Genomic DNA, 21415 nt, shown 5'->3' with positions numbered 1-21415 from the left:
CTACTGATCAACAAGCGGCCGGTAAAGTCAACGCATGCGTGTTAATTCAGGAAGTATCGGTGTCATCTGGACACAACGTGTGACGCAAGGGTCATCGTTAGGAAAAAAAAAAGTGGAAGTTTCGGCAACTTCTTTAGAAACTTATATCCCATTTAAAATTAGAATATTCAGTGTTCGTTGTTGGGACTCATCCCCTATTTCAAAAATGGAGTTTAATCGAAGAGTTTGTTTATATTACCTCTTTTATGTGCAACGTGAGAATAGCATAAATCGATTTAGGTAGATTGTCGAAGGTCTAGCAGTTTATATGGAATTTTATTTTTAATGTGTATTTTTATCGACAAAGGCAGGATTTTTAAAAGAGCGGAGGTTTAAAACATTTCATAGTGTATGATGTTTGAAATATTTATTAACGTAGTAACATTTTTCTGTTTGAATTGTCAAATGGGAAGCGTTAAATCTCCGAAGTCGTGCACCACGGCCTTGGATAAAGGTATTAATTATTTGAATTTGCAACTGAAAATATTAGTTGTGAAAAGTAAATATCTGAAATGTTTATTTTAAAAATAGGATATACGGCAATAAAGAAGGTTTTTAAAGATAAATATCAAAAATTAAAATCAAATTTAAAATAGAATCTTTCTCTGAACTGACATAAAATACTTTACGCGTAATTTTAAATCTATTCTGAGATAGCTTTTAAAAAATATATTCTATGAAATGAATTAGAAAGATTAAATATTTTTGAATTTAAACTGAAAAGTTTTTAATCTACGCATAAAAATTCTTCAATGTATATTAAAAATTTTAGTGATTATTGAAAGACTTTTTGTGCTAGATATAAACAAACAATTCAGACAAATCTAATAACTGTAAATTTTTAAACTGGGAATAAGAATACAAATTAATTTATTTATTCTTCTATTATAAATAGGTATATTTAAATATATTCAACAGATTTATAACAAAAGAATGCATTCTGGCATTTAAAATTATTACTGCTTCGGAGTACAGTAGTTGCTAATCACAATTATGCCTAGAAGTTAAAGAAGCAGTTGTCGAAATATATCCTTCTATCATAATGTGTTGATATATATTTAAATATATTATACTGTATATGTTTCCATTAAATTAACCTGTTAAGAATCCCTTTCTTAATTTTCAAGACATTTTACAGTTCAATACTTTTTATGCTTGCTATGTGACATATCACCATAAAAAACTTATTTATGCCTATAAAAAAAAAGAATTTAACACGGGTAAAACGCACAATATTTTGAATGTTTAAACAAACAATAATTGTCAATAAATCATCTGTTATAATAGGATCTGTAACTGGAGTATAGATTTAAGAAAGGAAAAAAGCAATTTGTTTGCAGTCTCTTAGCAACAATAGTCAAACAAATTTTAATTTTTAAATTTTCGTATCGCTATTTACTCTTTACTTAAATTTAAGTCGGTCATAAATTAACTTCAAGAATAATTATTTGTATTTACTTTGAACAGAACCATTGTAATTTCAGAATGTTTCATTTTTTTTAAATTAAAATAATAATAAATTGTTAAAAATTTAAAAAAATTGATTACTTCTGACATTCTTATAAGTTAATGATCTGTTTGAAATTTAAAAAAATTGATTACTTCTGACATTCTTATAAGTTAATGATCTGTTTGAAATTTAAAAAATATGTGCATTCTCTTCTAATATTTTGTCTATTCGAACTTGAAATCGAAAGGAAATAAAATTCCTTCCCATGATGTAACCGAGATAATTAATGTGAGGATGTTAAGGTCGTTTCTAATGAAAATCTTTAGTGAAAAGATAATATGTGCCCTTTGATCTTTGAAGTTAATTTGCTGATTGGATTATAAGAAGTTCTCATAGAGGAGTTTTTGTCTTCCGTTATGATCAATATATCTATATAAAATACATGTATAAAAACTACATATAATTGNAAATAATAAATTTCTTTAATAATAATAATAATAATAACATTAATAATAAATAATCTAAGATTTTTTAATCACAAAATACAAAACGTAAGAAGTTACTAATAAATATCTTATACTATAAATAAATTGTTTTATAAGAAAGAGCAAATTATTTTAAACTTTAAATTTTCGAATTTTATCTTAAAATGGCATTATGTATTTGTGTAGAGCTTTTAAAACTTTCCAGTAATCAATACAGATTATTTGAAATTTTATTTTAAAAGTTAATTCAAATGTAATATTGATTTTTATATAGTAAAACACCGATTAAACGAGGTTTCTCATTATCCGAGCTTCTATTTACTGAGGTTTCTCATTATCCGAGACGAATCCGTAAGTGAATAAACTACTTTTCTTGTGCTGTTATTCATAGAAAGAAGTTTAAAACGATAACATCAACATTACAAAATGATTTTCTTCTATTACCTATTATTATTTAATCTTAATGTGAGATAAATAAATTCATATTAAAATGTAACTGCAATAATACATATTTATTGTTAGAAGGCGTCCTCACGATTCAACTATCATTGAAACCGTGAGTTGACCAGCAGCTTGTTCCCATGTTTCAACGTAAAATTGAAAGAACGGTAATAAAATGGCAAATTGTGAAATTCTTGAAGTTTCAACTACTGTACTTGACATTTGGTTGTACAACAAAAATCCCATTCAACTTTCGTTGCTTCAACTAGCCAGTTCAAGTTAAAATCAGATTCACATACTGCAATGTAAAATATGTTCAACCGACTTTCAAATTCTGATTGTTCAACGATAATTGAATCGTAAAAATGCCACTTTACTAACAACCTGTTTCGGTATGATTGAACGATCTTAGTTCAGAAGTTGCTGGATAAAATCTAGCTTAGGCATTTGTAATAGCTTTTGTTTGGGTCCTTTCTTGCGTATGACGTCTGTTCATCTTTCTCTGCGATACGGTCGTAAAACAGTTTGATATTTTACATCGACCTCTTCCTAAATAGATAAGATTGGCTGGTCCCGTCATACTTCTGGCATATTTGGTGAAGGATATAATCGCCTAAGTTGCTAGACATGATATTTCTCACCATGGTGTTCCTACTCATTAGTGCCCGTTTTTTTTTTGTTTTTTTTCTCTCGTTTGGTATGGTGCGGAAGAGATTATGGTTAGATTGCCTTAAGACCGGTTTACACGCTCATTCAATTTGCTTAAATTGATTTGTACAATCGAATTTGTACAAATAAATCGTTGCGTGTAAACAGAAACTCGAACTTAAACTTTATATAAACCAAAAAGTTTGACATGGATGAAATCTGTTCTGCCAGATATTTTGCATGAGATTTGCAACTGATCTTGTAGGCCTAAGCAGATTCAAACCTAAGGCACAAGCAGTTTGACATTCAAACGAGATGGCACAAGATTTGTCTGGTACGCAAATATACTCTATTTTGTTTCTCAACGATGTCGTAAAAGAAAAAGAATTTTCTTACCGAATTTGTCAAACATACAAGTCATTACGTTTTTTGAAAATTATATTCAAAGAACAGTAATCGCAATGAAAAGTCTAAAGCATATGAGGTTCTGATTTACACAATGCAGACTATTGATGCAGATGGAAACAGAGATAACGTTGTGAAAAAACCTTGAAAGTCTTCAACATTATAATACTTTTTATGCTTAGAAGATGCCCAAGTCTTTTATGTGTAATCTCTGAGATAATGCCATTATTGAACTTGACTTTCTTTCCTCCTTCATTGAATTCACACTCTGATCTAGCCACTACCTTGTACACACCTCCAACATTAGATACTGTAGCAGTGCAACTACCCGTAATTAGACAGTTACGTTTTGAATAAATTTTACATTTCTTGTAATTATATAACACTAACAGGCCTTTTTCAGTTATTTTACTTACAGATGTAAAGTAACCACAACGTCTGGCGCATACATAGCATTCTTTATTGCATATTGCTTACTGTTCTTCACAAACACTGATATCACCAATCCTACAATTTGCCCATCTTGAGGATTTAGTATCGGCGATAAAATCTCTTTGGATTCTCTTAAGAACATCTGAAAAGGAGCATCTCCCCAAAAGACTTTGTAAGCCTCCAATTTACATTTAAAATAAACGGATTTAAATTGTAAAGGTGCCTCGCCTCAGTGTATACAACACCACTACTCACATACAGTCTTTTACTCTTCATTCATCTTGACTAGAGTCTAAATGACTACCCCTTCCTCGGTCATACTTTTCCTGTTAGCAATCGAGATGTCAATATAACTCTTCATGGAAAAATTTCGAATTGAATTAACATGACTAACGGAAGTTATTATATAGCTAATCGGGACTTTCTGCTCCTAAGCTTTCCATATCTGGTCTCGTCTTTCATCTATCCAACTCTATTCCTTAGATTAAGTTAGGACAGACTGACATAAAGACAAAAGACGGTGGGCATTTATACAGTAGATCTACAATTTTTTCAAATTGCAACCAAGTATATAGACTAAAGGTTCCTCTCACGAAATCAATAATGTATTATCACGGAATTATCCATGAAAATAACCATCCGTAAACAATATAAAAAATATACTATAAAAATAAGATATAAATAGTCTATATTCATATTGACAAAAAGCTATGCTGTTATCTTGAAAATATGGTGTTTTTAATAATATAGTTAACGTGTCAATTTACGAAATATATATCCGATCATTAAAGAATAATTAATTTTATCACGAATTTACTAATGTTTACCCTATACGATTCCCTTATCTCCTTACCCTCTCGACCTTTAACCACCAAAATTTAATAGCATCAATGTCCCTAATAAGCAAACCTCCGTGCAAAACTTCGTTTCTTAATTGTTACCCAATCCCGAAATATTAAATGAAATAGACGCCAACACACACATACATATCCATGAAATTTCGTTTCCGTTTTTAGATTCAGGAAGTCTCAAAACATGTAGATTTGCAACAACTAGGAGGGTCAAATTTGGACATCCTAGTTTTTTGCAAATCGTGTCAAATTTGACAAGATTCCTTTACATTCCCTTGTTATGTATACATAAAAGCCGGGAAAATAACATAGAGAAATACATGTTTCCAAAACTAAGGACGGAAAACTATTGTACACGAGTAGAGAGAACCGTAGACGAATGCAGACAAATATGGCAAGAACTGTATTATTCGATGTTTAACATAGAGTAATTCACAACAACTTGTAGGATTTTACAAATCAAAGCAATAAAAATAAGTCTTTGGTGAAAAAGATACACGGCACTTTTACGTCGTGCCATACTCGTCACCGAGTGACTTTTTGTAGCTATCACCGCTAGCAATTGTGTCCTTAAGTTTTCGACAGGTGTGTAACTGGAAAGAAATATGGCTTATATCATTTGTGACACGACCAGTTTTTCTTTCTTTTTTTTTTTGTAGAGTTTTTTTTAATACAATCCTCGTTAATACAAACTGCCAATTTTAAGTCCAATTTTTATTTCTTATTCAAATTAATATAACTTATATAAATATTTTTAATGGTTAATAAGAAAAATTTATAGTTATTTGCGAATTATTTATATTATATAGTTAACTTGTTTAATAACTCAATAACTGGGTTCTGCATTCAGAGAATATAAGTTTATTCAGAGATCAAATTGGATTACCGAATATAAGTACTGTACACGCAAAGGCATCGGACGTACAAATCCACCTAGTTCGATCCATTCATTGGTGCTGTTCTTAGAGTAACAAAGGGAGAAGAGGAGATTCTAACGAGTAAAACAAAAGAGTTCATATTTATACATGAACAAAGGACTTTGCACAACTTCACTGGCGAAGACGAGATTTGAATCTCAACATAACTGTTATCTTTTATTTCTCACTTGTTCTAGAAATAGACGATAAATTTCAAATATTTTTAGTATTTTTAGTTACTAGCCTCGTACATGTAAAATATTTTTAAAGCATTAATTTTAATAACCAAATATCAAACTCAACTTTTTAAATACTTAAAAGACCTTTGAAAGCTGTGAATACATGTAATAAAAACTTAAATTTTTGTGTGCAGATAAACAGCATACTGGAAAATTATGTGGAAAGCCATCATGGATAAGGTCCATTTGGAGTAAACAGACACTTAAAAATTGTATTTTGCTGAATATTTCTGTTTTCGATGAAGCTATCCATTCTTTGTATATAAATGTTGTTTCAATGTTTGAAAACGTTCGTTTATATGTTCGATTTATAACGTTAACGTGTAGTTTTAAAACGTTCATAAAATTATTTTTTTTCAGCAAGTAAGGTGCTGGAAAATTTCCTATTTTCAATGCTATCCACTCCTTTTAATAGCTAATAATACTCGTATAAACGATGCTGCTAAAAATAATGTTTTCTTATTATGAATTGAAAACAACTCGCATGGCCACGCGCTAACCTAACCACCAGTCTTTCCAGACGATTTGTTTTCCATCAATGCTTTGTTTCGCATTGCCTTTGAAATCATTCCATGTCAATGAAAAACGTTTATAAATTAAATCATTTGGCGGTAGACTATTGATAGACATGTTATATTAAAAATGTTTTCATATCAAATTGAAATATAACTTTTTAGATTACAGCTTATTCAATTGTCAAAGACAAATTTACCTCAATAGGAAAAATATGGATAGCAAAATTTAAGTTCCTCCAGAACAAGTCGAAAAAGTGATAATCTTAAAAATTGTTTGTATTGTAAAATACCCAGAGAAATTCTTCTCTTTTGAGAAGTTAAAAACTTTTTTAAAACATTTAAAAAAGTTAAAATTAAAGATTCAAACGACTCGTTTTTTATCAGCAGAAAAATTCTTTAATAAGCCATGTTACCTCCACATTGTAATAAATAATGTTTGTTATGAGGCTTCCCTCGAAAATATACACCGCAACTGTACAACACAGCCACAGTTATCCAATTTGTCAAGATTAATTTATCCACAACAATTACTTAATCCTATAAATTCTCAACCATTGTCCATTTATGACTGTGGAAATAAACAAAGTCATCCACAAGCAGAAGGAGAATCATCACCTACACAATGTTTCGGCAACTTCATCAATTAGTATGTGGTTATTATTTAAATGTTAATTAAGTACACAAGTAAGTAGCCTATATATCTTTAGTTAATAAAGAGTATTAACTTACCTTCAAATGTTGGTATTTTTATCAATACTCTATACATCTCATTACATGTTTCTGAAGATATTTGACTAACTTGTAAGACCAGGCTTTGAAATGCATATGAAATATTTTAAATATTCATAACTTCTCCCTGCGGCTAAAAACCTCAATGTTACATTTAATCGTTCACGGAGAGTTATTGCACGTCTCACAACAATATTTTTTTCCAATAAATTATGTAAGTAAAGTTAGCAACTACTGGCAAATTGTCTCGTCCATACGCAAATAGTTGCACTTCGTAATTCCATAATTAAATTAGTATGAGAAAAAGAGTCTCTTTTTAGCGACTAACTTTTACACCATCTTTGTTTTCTCAATTTTTCTGCTTCTCTTTAATTAAACAAACCGTAGCAACTGGTAACAGTAAGTCAATGTTTTCTACTTAGCTCAGTTTTGATAATACTGTATATACAATCCAAACAAAAACATCTGAGTTGTAAAAAAATTGCGCCAAGTAAAAACTTATAACAATTTAGACGACAGTCAAAATTTTTCTTGGGAGTTTTTCTTAGGAGCTTGGCGCTTGGAAACGATACGTAGACAATAATACAGGTAAAAATTTTCTGAATCTTGATGGTACCGCTTCGAAGTTTGACCGGCACCTTACTGATAACGAGAAAGACTTAAGTTTAAAATTTGGGCTATCTAGACCCATAAGTTTTTTCTCTACGAGCGTCTGCGATGCCGAATGAAGGCAAGAAGAAAATGGAGTGTTTTTGCCGACTTTTGCACTTTTCAATTGCTTATATTTCGGCAACGGCTTTATAAAAAATCTTGAAATTTTGAACACTACCTAAGAAAACAATTATCTTTCGAACGAGATATTCGGAATTACTTTAGACGTTTGGGGAGAAGAGAAATCGATCCGCAAAAATTGGTAACTTTAATTAATTCTTGAATATATAGTCAGTCAATGACTTTTATATTTGGCGGGGAGTTACCGCCGTGACTTTTGAAACACAATACAGTATTATAAACGAGTCAAGAAATATACGCATAGATATGTCAATAGTTGGACTTTGCTCCTAGAAAAACTGACAACAAATTAAAAATTTATACAATCTAAACTAAACTCAGTTCAATAAATAAATGTTACGAAATAAACCGGCAATAAATGCACCACTCTGCCGCTCTCGGGAATCCGGGTTTGAATCTTGGTTGATTCAGAAATTTTCAAATTGAATTGACTCGGTTACGTCAAGGCTATCTCTTACCACGATACAATCTTGTTTGATTGAAATTGGGCTTAGCTCCAAGGTTATGTTGTCTTGTCGGTACGTACAGTACATACCTGATAGAATTTTTGATGGGGATGATTGCAAGGACCTCGGGGAAGAAAGAGTAAAAAGAAAAACAAATACGAGGTGGAGAGAATTAAAAATGAAAAGATAAACATGAAGAAAAATAGACAAATGAAATTAGATAAGGCTTTTATAATTCATAAATAGACCAACATTATATTATAATGTATTTCATTCGTTCGAATAGAAACTTTTAGGAATTTAAAAAAAAATTATATCGTATCTGGCAACGTTACCGTGTCAAGATAGTCAAGATGGAGGACGATCTGCCGACAAATTATGATATCGTCGTTATTGGCACAGGTTAAGAAATAAATTAATTCATATATACCTAAGAAATATCTATTATTGCATTTGTTGTAGTCGTTAAATTTTAGTCAAAATTATTTATTGAGTGATGATTAAATAATAATTGTTAACTTTTTACTTTTCAAGTTTTACAGTGACGTTTAATAAGTTTCGGTGTACAAAGTAAACACTGTATACAGTAGAGTCTCGAAAACTCGGCCTAATGTGGACCGAAGGGTGGCCGAGTTTGTGAAAATGTCGGGTTATCGAAAATGGGGTTTAAAAACAATAAGTAAGAGTGTTTCCTCAGAAAATACTGTACTGTACTTGTAGGTATTGTTTACTTGAGAATACAACAGAGAATAAACTGCCCAAATACCCTTAAACAAAAGAAAAGTACGTACTTTATGAAGGCATAGAGCCTTTACTACATAAAAATGAAAGTTAATGAATACTCAGTATACAGTAATTTACCTGATAAGACAGATTTCAGAAAAATGCTTTATGAGGCATAAAGTTGTTTATAATGAAAATTAACTAGGTGGTTTTTTTCGTCCTGCCAGGGTGTGGCTGAGTTATCCGGACTGCCAGGTTATCGAGTGTGAAGTTTTCGGGACTCTACTGTACTAATAATATGTTATAAAGATATCTTTCATCTCAAAATGTTACAGTGCTAAAAACATTTAGATAATCCACATTTCACACGTAAATTGTATGTTGTTTTTGTGTATGTCAGGTGATTAATAATGCTTTGTTGAGTTCTTATTTATATACCATTACTTTATTATTATTATTTTCGTTTGGTAAAGAAAAACCCTAATGAAAAACTTTGAGTCTTGTCTAAATTGTCATAATTTTTTACTTTCTACATCAGATGTTTTTGTTTGAATACAAATTGTTATTTGATTAATGATTGAGCTATTATGTCAATACCTAAGACAATTTATGTTCAGTACGGTTTGGTTGGCCCTTAGCCACGGTGGCTGACCAAAATGCTTTCGATACACTGTTTAGTAAAAGTGTTATAAAAAGTTTTAATTTGCATAAATTTGAGCTTTTGTTATTATGGATAACATTTCAAATAAAAATAATTTGTTTTGATGAAATTTTATCCTTTTGAGCATAAAATTAAGCAATAAAAATTAAAATCTCTATGGAAAATCCCATGAAATTTGATCTACCAATCCAGAAGTTTTGCAAGTGCCTCGCTGATAATGAGAAGCTTATGTTTAAAATTTGTGTTTTCTAAATCCAGTCATTTTTCTAGGAGTGAAGTGGTATGCAGTGCAGGGTGAAGAAAAGAAGAATATGCAGCTTTTTTTTCGATTTTTGCACTTTTTGATTGCTTATATTTCAGCAACCCCTTTAAAGAAAAATCTGAAATTTTTCACACTACATAACTTTTAACTTTTGAGTGAGATATTCAGAATTATTATAGGTATTTGGGAGTGGAGAAATTGATCTCCAAATATTGGCAACTTTGATTTCTGTATATATAGTCAGTCAGTGATTTTTTACTTGGAACTTTACTCAAAAAGAGGAACAAATTAAGTGCTTTACTTTTAACTTCAATTAAAATATCAAAAAGTATTTTTTTACTTATACATTGCTAACATAAACCGTATATTTTTATTAAAAATGTTAAACTTTGGTTTCTAAATATTTACAAAATTAAACCATAAAGTCATCATGTATTTAAAAATTTTCATGTTAAAAAATTTTGACAGTGTAGATCTTAAAATCAGCAATTCATTAACAAATTTCCATTTTTAATGTCCTGTGAGTTTGTGGAGAAGCTAAATTTAAAAAATATAATTTGCTGTAAATGTAGCAATCTTATAACTTGTTTTCTATATTTCAGAGATTTTAATCATCAGTTTATATAAGAAATATAGCTATACAGGCCACTTGCCACAGTAACTGGGGATGACTAAGCAATCTGTATGGTTATATTTTTTAAATTAATGGTCTAGAAGCAAATATCATTTTGTTGTTATGTGTTGTTATAGGAATTTTATGTATGAATTTTTATTTAAATATGTAGGAGTATATTATGTAATAAGTCCACAAATTTTATACACATATTAGAAAAAATATAATTTAAAAATTTCAACATTAGTTTAAAGCTTCTTTGACTAATACATATATTAGAAGTTATCAGATTTTTAAAATTCAGAATTTTCAAATTTAAAAATTTGATGAATGATAGTTACAGAAATTTTATATTCAAAATTTAAGCATTTAAAAACAATTTTTTTTTTAAATTACTATTATTATTTAATATATTATGATTATTATTTATGATAAATTTAAATTGAAAAGCTTAATCTGTTCTAAGAGAAGACTACAAAAGTAATTAGATTTAATATATTGAAAATAAGTGATCATATTTTTTAAAAAACAATATAAAAAAGTTTCATGTGTTTTTTTTTAAACTTGCTCTTCTCTGTGGGCATTAAGAGGGCCTTTTTTTTTAGCAAGCCCATTATGAGTTTGTCCAGGCTTACAAAGGGACAGCTGGGTGGTGAGAGACATGGCCTGACATATTTGAATGGACCACCCCAAAAAATTGTTAGGATGTTTTGCTGCATAACTATTTGTAAATGAATTATATTATTTAGTATATTACACTGTTGTTATTTTTTCAAATTATAGAAGAAAGAGGAAAACAGATTAATAAATACGTGTATTATATATAAGTGTACTATATATTTTGATTAGTTAAATTTTATTTGAAATGATATTTTATTTAACTGAAATTTAATTTTTTTTATAAAGGAATGCCTGAATGTATTATAGCTGCAGCTGCAGCAAGAATTGGAAAAACTGTGCTGCATTTGGATAGGTAATGTTAATAAGTGTCTTTTTATTATATGTATTATAGTTCTAAGATGTGCTATTTAATTATTATCAGACTTCTTACACATACATTACAATATACAATATAAAATGTCTTTTTATTCTGTAAATGAAATGTATAACTTTTTATCTATGTGAAATTCTGGAAATTGTAGCAGTAATAAAAAGATGTTGTTTTGAATATAATATAATATATACAAATAAACTCTTGAAAAACTGGTATCATTGAGATTTGGTTGATGCTGCACTTTCAAGTTTTTCATTATTTTAAAATTTTTATAAGATAAAATAAACACTTAATACTTTCAATAATGAATGATATCACTAATAAATAAAAATAAACAAGAAATTTATTTTTGAATGTAAATTGTATCTCACAATAAAAGAAAAATGCACTAGAGAAACAGATACAACAGAAGAATATTAATGTAAAGTATATGTATCACTCTGAACACCTACAGGACTGAATCTGTTCAGATTGAGATGTTCAGTACAGAAGAAGTGAGAAATAACAGAAATAATCTGAAAACTAAAAAATTTTAATGTATTCAGCTAAAAACAAGAATTTGAACAATTTACAAGTTTAAGATTTCATATACAGCCTAACAAATTTTTCAACTTGAACATTTCAAATCTTAATATAAATTATTATATAAACACTGTATCATACTGTATTGTAAAACAGCATTTATATAAAAACAATACAGTTATGAAAATAATCTGTTATTTTGCTTTGCATGTAGTATATTTGTATGTAATTGTGTATTTGTGTTTTCTAATTACCTTAAACTATCAAAAATGTCTGAATTTACTTTTGTGAAAATCTCATTATTTTTTTAATATTTTCTCCAAATTGCTTGAATGAAATCAAGCTTTCAGTGCACTTGATTTCTTCTTCATAACTTTCAGATTTCAGTAAAGTATTACATCATCCAAATCTTTACAATTGTTATTAACGGGCAATTCAGCATCAATTACACCATAAGAATATGCTCAGTTCACTATTAAAAGCAGTCAACAAATAGGTTAGGTCCAAGTTTTCTTGTGGAACAACATTCTTTGCATAGTCTTCTGCTGTTGAGAATCTGGCATGAGCATGCCAAACTATAGGGCAATTTGTCTTTGACTGCATTTTGATTTTAGTCTTTGTATGACAACTTCATCTTCTAAATTCAATTCTTTGCACAGAGCCATTTCTTGATATTCATGATATTATAAGCTGATCACACAATTAGTAGTGGGTCATACACAATGACTATTAAACAAGAAACATACATTCACACACTCTTTCTTTGTTCTACTTCTAATTCTTCTGTTAAAAATGAGAACAGTTCACAACTAACTAAATTCTAAAACACCAACCAATAAAACATAAATGTATGTAAAAATAAACTAGAAACATGCAACTGCAAGGCATTTGTAGGAGAATATACATGATATGTTTTTATAAGGAGAGTTCAGATTATGGAGTTTTAATGTCAATAATTATGTAAAAAAATCCAGAGTGAGGAGATATTCAGATTTTAGTGTTTAGAGTAGCGAGAGCCTAATATGTGCAAAACCTGTTAAGAATGGAGGTCTGTTCAAAAATAGGGAGTCAAATATATTTTCAAATTTTTTATACAAGATAAATTATGTATTTGGTAACTTTTTTCTTTCTTTCTTCAGTAAACTTTTTTTGTATTTAAAGTAAATTTTTGATATTATGTTCAACTGTTTTGAATTCATCTGAATTTTTGAATTTATTTAAAAAATTCTGTTGTAAAATATAATACAGTTGACTTACCTTAATTAAATGAACTCTGATAAAGCAAATTTTGCCATTGCCCTTGTCACAGTGTTAATTGTCATGCAATAAAACAAACAAAAATTTTACCAGAATTTGTTAAATTGAACTATGAATTGCTTTCACAACTCGAAGAAATAACCCTTTTTCCAATAATGGTTACTTTTTACACTTTTTGACATGAAAAATAAAAAGTGGTACTGTAATAAATATTCCATTTTGAGTAGAGTAGATTTTCTTCTAGTATACAAAGACAGGTTTGGTCTCTGACTGTAGAGCAATTCAAACATTTGGTTTTAGAATACCATTCTACTGTATTCAGAAAATAGACGTTAAGGTTTAAGGACACCCACTTTCTTAAATGGATGCATCCCATGCTAATGCGTGCTAGTTTACATATCAGGAAGTGCATACAGTGGTGCCAGGTCAGCTACTTTGCATTAACTTTGGCTCTTTTTTTACTTCTTTTAGCATTAAAAAGTATTTTCTACTTTTTTAAACAATTTTTAACAGCAAAGTTATTACATATTTCTTTTTGTATTATTTAACCACTCTGATATACTGCTCCACACCTCAACAGTGAATACCATCTCCTCATTTTGTTTGACTTGAAAATTATTTAGAACATTAATTTGTTTTTGTAAATAATCTTGACCCTGAAAATCATTAATATAAATTTTAATAAAGCAAACTAACTACTGTTCCCCTAGTGATTTGTAATTATGTGAGTTGACTGTAATTATTTTTTAGATAGTTGAGATGTGATTGAATAGCACATGAAGCTGTTGCTTCTATAAATATATATTATTGTATCTTATTAAAGTTTTCAAAAAGAAAAAAAGATTAAAGTGTAAAAATGTGGAATCCTAATATTGTGAACAAATCAGTAACTTAATGTTTTACACAAAATGATGTTATAAGCTTTTATATTAATTAAAAATATTTTTGTTTAATTTTTTTAAGGCTACATCAATTACAGATATTTGAACAAAATGATTGGCATAAACTTCAAAAAATATTCTAGAAATTTTCATTTTGGAATACAGCTTAAGTTAAAAATGCTCTCTTTAAATATTTAAAAGAAAAATGTACAAAAATAAATTAATACACTAATATAAATTCATACCAAATAAATAAATATGCTAAAATACAATACAGTGAATTATATAAATACAGTAATAAATAAGTAAATGTAATAAAATACATAAATAACAAAAATTGCAAATTATGAAATTAAAATATTTAAAAAAAAGTGATAAAATGATTTAAGTGGGAATCAGATGCAGATCTAATACAAAGTGAAAACGACATCTTGGAGATGGAAGGTGGTTTGGTTTATAGGAGTTTTTTGGATTTCAATAAGTTCAGTTGTTTAGGAGAATGACCTAGGTTTTGAACAGGAATAATGTGTGTATTGTCCACCTGCATATCAAGGAAGCCTCATTCCACAATGATTGTAAATTGTTTTTTCTGTGGTGTTTTTAATCACAAAGGATATTTTTAGAAGAAATTATTTTCTATTTCTTAGTTTTCAATTAGTGATTTTGTATATTTCTACAAGTTTTAAAACAGTTTTTAAGTTTTCAAGATTTTGACTGTTATTAAAAGAATAGCATATTATTTTGTGTTGTTTTTAAATATCATTAATTCTGAAATTTAATTGCCAAATCTTGCACTCTTGTATATTTACTTGTACTTTANATACCAAATAAATAAATATGCTAAAATACAATACAGTGAATTATATAAATACAGTAATAAATAAGTAAATGTAATAAAATACATAAATAACAAAAATTGCAAATTATGAAATTAAAATATTTAAAAAAAAGTGATAAAATGATTTAAGTGGGAATCAGATGCAGATCTAATACAAAGTGAAAACGACATCTTGGAGATGGAAGGTGATTTGGTTTATAGAAGTTTTTTGGATTTCAATAAGTTCAGTTGTTTAGGAGAATGACCTAGGTTTTGAACAGGAATAATGTGTGTATTGTCCACCTGCATATCAAGGAAGCCTCATTCCACAATGATTGTAAATTGTTTTTTCTGTGGTGTTTTTAATCACAAAGGATATTTTTAGAAGAAATTATTTTCTATTTCTTAGTTTTCAATTAGTGATTTTGTATATTTCTACAAGTTTTAAAACAGTTTTTAAGTTTTCAAGATTTTGACTGTTATTAAAAGAATAGCATATTATTTTGTGTTGTTTTTAAATATCATTAATTCTGAAATTTAATTGCCAAATCTTGCACTCTTGTATATTTACTTGTACTTTAAAGTAAATATAATGCTCATTTCATGTGCAGATATATGATTAAAATAGTAGAAGAATTAAATAAAAATTACAATAGAATGGAAAACTCATTTAAAAAAAAATCTTAATAAATTATTGTCACATCACAATACTAGACTGAAATTTTTTATCATATTTTATTTTAAAAATTAATTTGGGCCTTTAGCTCCTAAGCTTTCCTTAGCTGGTCTCACTTTTCATCTATCAAACTTCATTCTCAAAATTAACAAAGGACAGACAGATGAACAACATTGGGAATTTATAAGTCTGGGGTTTTAAAATTGCAGTCTAATTAAAATAAAATAAATGGGTGCATTGCTTAGTAAAGCAGCTTTAATACAGCTAAGATAAGCAAGCAAATATAAGTACAGTAGAGCATTGATTATTCGAATCAATTGGAGATTAAGGTTGTTTGGAAAATCAATTTTTTGGGTAACCGATTATGTATGAAAAAGTACATTAACTATTCCATGTTGAAATTTGTTCAAATCCTGGCACGTCCTTAGTACCCTCTCATGGTCGCGCCAGTGCTGCCAGCTAAAACATGCACACCAACAAAAATAATATTGGAGTAGCCCAAGACATAGCCAAAGATTGCAGTGCCATAGCACTAGTGGAAATTTAAATTTGCCAACTGGAAAGCTTTCGGTTAATTGACGTTTTAGTTGATCGACATTTGGATAATCAATGCTCTACTGTATTTCATTTCAAATGGATTACATCATTAGTTTGCTTATCCAGTTATATTTACTAGGCAACATGTTCAGTGTGAGACAGCTGTTCTACATTTATATTCTATAAAAAAGAAGTGGGTAAAAATATTTGGTCAAATTTAGATATTGTGGTAATATGCATAAAATTTTATTATTTAATTCAAAATCTCAAATTGCATTAAGTTAAATTGGAAGATGCTAACTTTCAAATTTTTATGATTCTGATATAAAAATTTGAAAGGTAAGATGCTTTTAACTTTTAAATGCAATTTAATAATTTTCAATACAATTAAATTACAATTTTATCTACATTTTTATAGAAATGATTATTATGGAGGTGATTGGGCAAGTTTTAATTTTGATCAGTTACAAAGTTGGATTCAGAACTATGAGGTAAAATTTTATTATTAGTTATCTAAATCTTTAATTAACTTTAATTTTTAAGTAAGAGACTTATAATTATTGTTAAAATTGTTATTTAAAAGTTAAAATCATTAAGTTATTTATATTCAACTTTTGTATACAGTATATTATTTTACTTAATGATTTTAACTTTTTCTCAGTTAAAATATTTTGTGAACAAAATCATACTACTACTATTAATGATTATTTGAGGTTACTAGTGATTCCAAATTCAGTTAAGCATTAAATAATTTTTTAAAATTTTGTCATATTAGTGTATGGTCTAATTTTTCTATGTATTTTGTATCATATGTTTGCTTATTAAAAGTGTATAGGCCTATATTAAATTTTTTAAAATCAAAATATCAAAATCATTCAATTAAAATGTATTAAACACTACAAACCTTTTCTAACAAGCATTTCTCAGATTTAAAAAAATGAATANATTTAAAAGTGTGTCTCGAATTCTTACATTAATGGATGGAGTGCTTAAACCTGTGAGTTGAAATAATTATTTTTTGTTACAGTTTATATGTTTTATAATTTATAATAATAAATTTTTAGGTTCCATGTTCTAGAGCTGATGTTTTTAGCACAAAAAATGTCACTGTAGTGGAAAAAAGAATGTTGATGAAATTTTTGACATTTTGTTTAGAATATCATAAACATCCAGAAGAATACAGAGGTACAAAGTAATAAAATATATTGTATAAGACTAAAGTAAGAATTTTATAAGCTCTATAATGAAAATAAGTAATATTATATATATATAAATAAATAAAGTTAAATACAGTAAACCCTTGCTAACTTCAATCCCATTAACTTGGACTATGCATAACTTGGACAAATCTTTCAAAAAATGTACAATAATTTTAAATTTGTTGACAATAGAAAAATTATAATTTTTTATAGCTGAATACAAAATCAAAACAACTTTAGCCAGATCTACCTACAAAATTCAGTAGCTAAATTGGTAACATTAGATGCATTATCAACTCTGCTACCTCAACATACATACTGTAAGAGAATCTAATCTACTAGACAGATACTCTCCAGACAGGTAAGCCATTTTGACAAACAGTTTCCAGTGTTTCTGAGATTGGGTTGGATATACAAATGTTACATTGAGCTGAACCATCTGTATGTTTGTTTATAATCATGACTTCAAAACACATGGTCAGAGGCACTTCTTGCTTGAAAGATAAAGATGCTGTCAGTAGGAGACAAGTTTAAGATACTTGAGGACCATGACAAAGGCATCAAATCTGCTCAGTTGTGCAATAAATATGGTGTCCCTAAACAAACCATATCTGACATTAAATGGTCAAAACAAAAACTGTTGGCACATGCATCTAAATTTGATGTTGGGAAAGAAAAATATTCAGTCAGACATGCAGAAAGTTGATGAAGAACAGTTAGATGATGCTGTTTTTAAATGGTGCACACAATGTATAAGTGAGCTACCAGTTAGAGGTGTTGACATCCAAGTAACAGAAAGATTAGGGAAACATTGGTATTGATGGATTCACTACAAGTAGTGGATGATTGCATCAGTTCAGATGACACGGTTTAGTAGACAGAAAAATATCAGGAGAAAAGTTGAATACAGATGCAGAATCTGTGGAGCCATTCAGATCTGAATTTCACAGAATAATCAGAGAAGAACATTTATTTTATCCAATTGTATAATGCTTGCAAGTGTGGGTTTTGCTGGAGGGCACAACCTGAAAACATCCAAGTATCAAAGAATGATAAAATGTTCCTTGTCGGAAGTTGATGAAAGAACTCATTTCTTTTCTGCTATGCTCAAATGCTTTCGGAAGTCATATGCTTAAACCAGTTGTAGTCAGAAAAAGCAAGGAATCATGACTATAAAAGGCTATAAAAGATGACATGAACAGAGTACCAGTCAATTATTATGCTAGCAAAAGTGGTTTGTTTATCACAAGCACTATTGAAGACTGGTTCTTTTATCATGCCAAGTCTCAGATAAGACATATGCAAGTAGAAGACAAGAAAATTCCTCCAAGTGAATTGAAGGAAATAATTTGCCATCACATTCAACAACTAGACAAGGATGGAAAAATTTGATATTTTGTTCTTCCTGAAAACATTTTGTCACTGAACCAAGGAGTCCTTTTTATGGGCAAAAAATTTTACAAGAAGAAATTCTTGATGATGTGATGATCATTTAGGAGAACATTGAAGATAGAGAAGATAAAAATGGAGAGAGAACCTTGCAAAATTTAAAAACTTATCATTTCAGATCTATGATTTTTAACTTGTCAGCTACAGTAAAAGAAGTTACAAACAACTTTACTATACTGTATTCTACATTGTACAGTACATTGTGCTTAGTGTTCTAGAAATAACTGTTTTAGATATCTGGAAATCCAGTAGTCTTTGCAATACTTTTTATTATTGTTGTTATTATTTGAATTATGCTCTTCTCAGCTTTTACTGGAAACATATAATGTGGAAGAAAGTTTAAATGATTTAGACTTGGTTGTTGAAGCTTTCTTCTTACAGTGTGGCAGGTTTGAAGACAAATGGATTTAGAGATCATATTTTGAATGTTCTGATCAAAAATGTTTAGCAATTTAAAATTTTTCGCTAATGATTTGGGACAGATAACTGTTGAAGATAAAATAATTGGTACTATGTATATATATATTCTTCAGTTTTCAAATTCTCTGTTAAGATTTTGGTATTTTGGATTTTCTCATTTTCAGCTTTTATAAGACTTTCAGAGAATGGGTCTTGTATAGCTATGAAATATGCCTCTTTGAGGTCTTTCAATATTACAATAATATCTGGATTATTTATAGTTCACACTTTGTTTGTAATCATCATCACTTGTTCCAATATAAGACAAATTTTTTTTACTAGAATAGATGGAGAGAATTTATAATATGGTGGAAAAAATGTTAGTAAGTTATACTTTTTAGCTAGTTTTTGATATAGTAACTTAGCTACCTGATTGTGATGCTTTTTTATATTCAGGTAATGCTAAAGTATTATATCCAGTGATTATAGGCTAAATTCTTATTCTCATGGACTAATAGGGCCTGCATTTGTCATCTGTATCATTTCCTAGTATATATTTTTCATAGTTTTTTGCATTAACAACTTTTATATCTAATATAGCAGAGAAAAATCTTTTAATACTACTTTTTGGATGCCTGTTTCTAAATTTACACATCATTCATTGCTCCTGTTGTTATATCTAAACCATCTTTTAAAATCCTTTAAAATCCCAAAGAAATATATCAGCACTATTGATGCATATATATTTATTACACTTTTGTTTTTCCAAAAAGCTCTGATTTTAAAATATTTCTAACTTTATATATCTTTTTTTAAAATGATTTTTTAAATTTGAATAATTAATTTCCATATTTTGATATATACCTAAGTATTTATATAAACTTCTACATACAAAGAACACCAGGATGAAATCAACACATACCTTGAACATGTTAATTCGATTCTATTTTAAATATTCATATTCTATTTTTGTTCTACATTCCGTTGCTTGTTTTTTTCTATCGCTTGAGGAAGAACTATTAATGTTCGAAAACGTTTGCGATATATTTATCCATCATGTCACCCACAGGTAACAGGTGTGTTTATATACTGTGTTGTTTTCAAGACACTTAATAAATTGACCATAATTTAAAATTCTCAATTATATCAATTCTTTTGTGAGCCATACTCATTGTAGCACACTTTTCTATTCTGAATTTTATTTCAATAACTCTACTAAAATTCTTTATAATATCTATCAAGTGCATTAGCTGATTTTCATTTTCTGCAATTTTAGATCCTTATAGAGATGTGATACTCTTAAGTTTTTCTCTTTCTGTTCCAAATTGTAATGTTATCCAAATTCTATGTTATATCCAAATTGTAATGTTTTTAGTAGAATGGAGAGTATGTTTCTAGAGAGGATAAACCACACAGGCTTTAATGAGTATCCTTGCTATATCCCTCTTTTATCTGATTCTCATTGGATCTTGTTCTTTGTACATGTAAGTGTCTTCACAATGTTCTCTAGCATACTTATAATATTATTGCCTATACCATGTATCTTTAGGATGAATATTAATCAACTACAGGTAACATTACCCAAAGCTTTCTTATAGTCTGTACTAATGTTGGGCTGTAGTTTTTAAATTTTACATGATGTTGATTTATTATCACAGTGTTTAATTAGTTGCTCTTGGCAACCATGTGATTTTCTAATACTTCCTCTCTGCTCAGTAGTTATGTGATTGCTAAACCCTAACAGTGTTCGTATATAAGATTAGTAATCATACCTCTGAAAATTTTGTAGATTGTTGGTAAACATATAATTGATCTGTAGTTTTTGGAGTTCTCAGCATCTTTACTTTTATATATTATATATGTTTTACCGAATATAAAGTATTTGGGTACAATTTCAGGATTTACAGTAAATTTATTTAAGTTAAAAAGTAATTTTTCATGGACAGCAGTAAATTTGGCTTTGAGTCATTTAATCATCATCATCTTTAATGCCAAAGTTTCTACTCCATATAAAAGAGTAGACCATATGTTATATT

The 21415-nt window shown here is 28.6% G+C and overlaps 1 protein-coding gene across 1 annotated transcript in view; it reads left to right on the top strand.

Annotated features, from left to right (window-relative positions):
• Nucleotides 1-8734: 8734 nt before the first annotated feature.
• Nucleotides 8735-21415, top strand: part of LOC111626206 (rab proteins geranylgeranyltransferase component A-like) — a 37288-nt gene continuing 24607 nt past the window's right edge. Inside the window, exons 1-3 of the mRNA XM_023369514.1 lie at nucleotides 8735-8791; nucleotides 11555-11621; nucleotides 16751-16823. Of these exons, the coding sequence (XP_023225282.1) occupies nucleotides 8743-8791; nucleotides 11555-11621; nucleotides 16751-16823 (189 nt within the window). The 5' untranslated portion in view covers nucleotides 8735-8742. The remainder of the gene's footprint in view (nucleotides 8792-11554; nucleotides 11622-16750; nucleotides 16824-21415) is intronic.

The sequence above is a fragment of the Centruroides sculpturatus genome, unplaced genomic scaffold, assembly GCF_000671375.1.
Source record: "Centruroides sculpturatus isolate CEXI.00-Female unplaced genomic scaffold, Cexi_2.0 scaffold285, whole genome shotgun sequence".
NCBI lineage: Eukaryota > Metazoa > Arthropoda > Arachnida > Scorpiones > Buthidae > Centruroides > Centruroides sculpturatus.
The sequence above is the reverse complement of the archived record's forward strand: the minus strand, read 5'-3'. Positions and strand labels throughout refer to the sequence as shown.